The 5,014-nt window shown below is 43.1% G+C and overlaps 1 protein-coding gene across 1 annotated transcript in view; it reads right to left on the bottom strand.

Moving 5' to 3' along the window:
• Positions 1-1,313: 1,313 nt before the first annotated feature.
• Positions 1,314-5,014, bottom strand: part of LOC136758330 (leucine-rich repeat transmembrane neuronal protein 4) — an 88,724-nt gene continuing 85,023 nt past the window's right edge. The window contains exon 3 of the mRNA XM_066712579.1: positions 1,314-2,290. Within this exon, the coding sequence (XP_066568676.1) occupies positions 2,072-2,290 (219 nt within the window). The 3' untranslated portion in view covers positions 1,314-2,071. The remainder of the gene's footprint in view (positions 2,291-5,014) is intronic.

The raw sequence follows: 5,014 nt of genomic DNA, 5'->3' as shown, positions 1-5,014 counted from the left end.
GTCACAAAAGAAGAAGGAAAGACATCCTTTTTTCTGTATTTACAAGAAAAACAAGTCCCATCGGATCCTTTGATTTCCCCATACTTTGTAGTTTCTTTTCCCTGTTTGTTTGTTTGTTTGTTTTTATTTTTAAATAAGACATCGCCAAAAGTCTCTTTCGGCTTGCTTCAGGCTCAAGAAATGACAAGCCAAGAATCCAAAGTCTGGAGTGCTCAGACAAATAACCAACGTCCTCCCCCATCTCCAAACCCATCCCCATCCATGTGCCCCAATCCCCCAACCCCGGCTTTCTCTCTTTTACCCCCAGTCTTGTGACATGGCTCTTCGTCCGCAGTTTTACACTGACTCTCCTCCCGTTGCTGGCTGTAGCGCGAGAGACTCTGGTGCAAGAGCCGAACCTGCGCCGATGAACGTATCGAAGAAATCCCGTCTGACCGTCACTTTCAGGTGTCCTTTAGTTCTTCATGTTAATCACGACATGAATATGTGTGAGTGCATAATATATATATATATATATATATATATATATATATATATATATATATGTGTGCGTGCGGTGAGATCAAGTTAAAGGTTTTGGAATCTGTATGGAATTGATATAAAGCTAATTTGAAATCCAACTTTCATTTAATTGGGATATATATATATATATATATATATATATATATATACACCCACACATGTATATTTACATTCACCCTTATTGGAAACCAGGAATATTTGCTTTTGTTACAATATCTCTGCAGCACATTATGAGATTATCATGACTGAGCCATCTCGGATAGGTTACACCGCTTCGTCAGAAGTCAAGTTCAGTTCAATATGAAGCCGCCTCAATGCAGATTCAACTGCCCCGGGTGATTAGAATATAAACAAGCCAACGCAAGGTTGACTTGCTCTTCTTTGCACAGACATTACACAGATCGATTCTTCACTCATCCTCCCCAACCCGTTTTATTCTAAATCAAAGCAGCCTTGAGTTTGGTCGTAGTTGTAGACATTGTTGTGTGTAACCAAAAAATACAACATCCAATAAAACATCTCTGCGCCCCGAGTGACATCTTCAATCCAAATGGCTCAATCCTCATAATCAGATAATCACTGCATTGTTTTGTGTTGTCATGCATGCACACCGAGCTGCGGACGGGCTCATCAGAACCAGCCAGGAGCCCCTGAGGTCCACCGGACCTTGTTCTGCAGCTCTGCTCACTCCACACTTCTTCATATCTGTCACCGCTCTGTGCAAGGAACCTGTAGCCGCTCCAAGGTTCATAAGTCTGTACAGGCAAGGCCGACTGAGTGGCACAACGGAGTCAATGCAATAACCTTTAATCGATATTTAAAACTATATGCACTTGAACAGAGCTTTGTGGTGACCTTGCGTTTATTGACATAAAAGCTCACGTCCTTATTTTATGGAAGGGCACAGTCACAAACTGCTAATGGCATGTCGAGCCTGTCTTCTTTATGGCGCATTTCATCTATAGACATTTATATATATATGTATTTATATATATATGTATATTTTTAGATGTTTCTTTTTTTACAATATGCAAGCACTTGGCACATCTTGCTTTCGCCCCGTACCAGAGCAGCAGAACAACTCTGAAAGCTTTTTCCTGTTCTGCAAAATCTGCTCCAATTTTGTTTTTCCAACTGAAAGAAATCAAATAAAAATAAATAAATCTAGTGAAGTTACCCCTTAGAAAATATGCATTTCTCTAATTTTGCAGTGGACGTGAGCTTCTGGAACATTTACAAAGGCTTTCTGGGAAACAATAGAGAAATAAATAAAGGAGTACAAACAAAAATGGAGCACATTTGTTTTGCCTTTCAAACAAAAAGCTTTTGGATTCACCCATGTCAGTTCCCTCAAAGGAAGCCTATTGCCAGGTTCCAAAAAAAAAAAAAAAGAAAAGACATGACTTTTATATCAAAATTCCTGCTAGCAAACTGATCCTCCAATAGAAACGCCAGTCCAGCTCAAATCTCAAAGGTAATCAGTAACACCTTGAAAGGGAAGGAAGGTGCCGGGACTCCTTCTCTCCCTCCCCTCCCCCTGTGGGCGGATTCACAGTGGGGAGGTCCGGGGATCTTTCAGGGAGGTCCCAGCACCGGTAGGGAGAGCAAGAGTTTGTATTGTCCCATGTTCTCGCCCCCCCAGCTCCTCCAAGGTTTGGGGAGCCCCCTCAAATCCCATGTTGAGATGAAGAGGTTGGTGAGCTTGACAATAGTCCACAATGGGCTGCTCATACCTGTAGAAGGTCAACGCGCTCACCTGATGAGGGATCTGGGAGAGAGAGAGAGAAAGAGAGAAGAGGTTAGTGGATTCTACAAGGGGGAGTTCAGGGTTTCTTGAGCCATTTGTAATGCAGGCCTAAGGGTGGGGCTCTGTGCCAGAACACTGTGGCCAGCAAGATTGGAGAAACCTGCCTCAGTTTCGGATAAAAATCAATCCCTATCTATATATTTCTTGGTCTTCAATTAAAAAGTTGCGCCAATTTCATGCAAAAAGTTTGTCACACTTTGTTGCAGCCTGGTTATGGCCCCAGAGCATTTTGCACGCTTTCATCCACAAGGGTTTCAACTAGAAATCAGTCCTCATGCATCTGATGTACTGTTCCAACTCCAGCACAAGTTGCAGGGTGTAGCACTACACACTAGATCGGCACAGCTTCTACAAATTATCTTAGGCCTCTTCCCAAATAGATATAACACATTTTCAACACAGCAAAGTGACTCGCAGCCCACTTGTTCCCCCTCAACACATTATCTGCTTTGCACCGACGTTCCAGGGAATATTAAAGATCTGAGGGTAAAATAGAGATGTAAAAATGAAACATGTTAAGTACGGTGAAGAAAACCCCTCAAGTTTGCGAAACAGATACCCTTAAAAGACAAATCAGATGAGTTTCTGACAGGGACTGCAAGTATCATGGGAATGAACAATTGGGATACAACTCTTTGGCACTGCAGTGATAATGAGACAGAAAGATAATGAGTCTCTTTTTCTGCAAGGGGAGATGAAATTGGGAGCCATTAATACAGATTTGATTTCTCTCTCTCTGTGTCTTTGTCAGAAGAAAATGGTTTCAAACTTTCTCCCAGGCTAACATTATGGCTAGAATGCATGCTCCTTCTCACGACCCAAAGGCCCAAATTGCTGCAGTGTGACACATTACTTTTTGGAAGACATATTAGAAGCAAATAGTCATGCACAAATTTAAATAAATGGATGCAGGCCTTCTTCTGGGAATTGACAGGCAATTTTTCTGCAAAATGTAAGTCCCAATCACCAATTTGTTTTTGCTGATATTATTATTATTATTATTATTATTATTATTATTATTATTGTCAACCTATTTAGCACAATCTAGTAATTCCACTCTCCCAGTTGCAGTTCCTGGTTATACAAAATAGGGAGACAAAATGCTGCAGGATACAGAAAAAACAATCCTTCAAAAAACAAAACTCCTTCAGAAAAGAGCACACAGGCATCTTTGAATAGGGCGTTCCTGAGGGAACAAGCTACAGGAGTCCTGCAGGATTTAACCTCTGAGATTCTTGTACAAGCGTGCAAGATATTTCCAGGAATCCGCAGGGAGACGCGAAACTCAACGGAGCACATAAGTAAACCCACACCAGAAACAAACACAGCAAACACATGAACAACAACCGAAACAACCACCCAAACAACCAACCCACCCCTGCCCAACTTTCTGCAGAAATAAATAATCACATGAATGAATAAATAATTACAATCAATGAAAACAAAAGCATCCTGAAAGACTTATTTTGCTCGTGTGGGAGACTACTCCTCTTCTTGGCAGTTTTATTTACAACGAACGCACAGAAAAAAACTTTCGAAGCCACGGCGCCTGATAGTGTTGATCTGAAACAAGCGTGGCCCCTCCTACAGCGCTCCGGGATTATCTTGTAGCACAGAGGCAGCATATGCACTCATACCCTGTGCGTCCCTTGCCTAATGGGGTAAATGGATAATGGGTGACTGCAGTTACGTCAGATAAGAACTGCAGAGAAGGGAAACCTGGAACGGGACACCTGGAAGAAGCTCTTGTGGTTTTATCCTCATGCCCTTTTCTCATCTGGTTTTCCACCTCACAGCACCAGGTTAAGGCAGACAGTGAGCGGGTAAATAAAGGCATCTATAAGAGCCCAAATGCATTTTAAAGTGGATATACCAGGATACACAAACATGCACACGTTACAGTGAAAGCCACCTTCAAAAAGTTTTTAAACTCTGTCATTGCCGTGTTTCAGAACTTTGGTGTCCTCTGCTGTCCTCTTAGTGTGCTCAACTGTAATGTAAATAAACCGGTAGCAAAAACACCTTGAGACTTTCTTAAAATGCACAGGGAGCAGCTAACATTTTCTCCATCACTTCAGCTCCTAGGCTTGATTTTCTAAGCAGCCGCAAGACGGCAAGACCAGACCGCCCTGGGAGGTAAAATTAGCCGCCGCATAGCTGCGTCATCTTAATCAGGGCCCTAATTACGGCTCATTCTCCGATCTATAGAAATGACGGCCCTCGTTCACACTCGACACCAAGACTTTTAAAGCACCCCAATCACGACGGTGTGAAAAACAAACAGCGGGAGATTGGATGTCATGATTGTGCCGCATGTTACAGCCAGCGGTCAGGGCGAAATGGCCAAATGGGAACCTGAAACACGGAAAAACAGAGCAAAACAATTCACAGGGAGAACCTGACTCGGGGGACACCCTGCCGACACAGCACCAGAGACCAGCTCTAGTCTGGGTCGCGGAAAAGGAAAATGAGAGGACAGATAGAACAGGAAAGCGGCGAAAGGTAGGGAAAAGACAAAGATCTGTCATTGCATCGCAGATTTGAAGGGTCTCTGCTCATGGAGGTTGGGAGAGAGTGGTGACAGCAAAGAAAGTGTCGCGCAGGCCTGGTGTGGCTTGCTCGCCTCCATCCCTCCTCACTAATGGACAGATCTTCATGCAGCGTGGGCAGCCTAAATGAACGTGC

This window comes from Amia ocellicauda, chromosome 9 (genome assembly GCF_036373705.1).
Source record: "Amia ocellicauda isolate fAmiCal2 chromosome 9, fAmiCal2.hap1, whole genome shotgun sequence".
In the NCBI taxonomy this organism is placed as follows: domain Eukaryota; kingdom Metazoa; phylum Chordata; class Actinopteri; order Amiiformes; family Amiidae; genus Amia; species Amia ocellicauda.
This window is presented reverse-complemented; position numbering and strand designations above follow the sequence as displayed.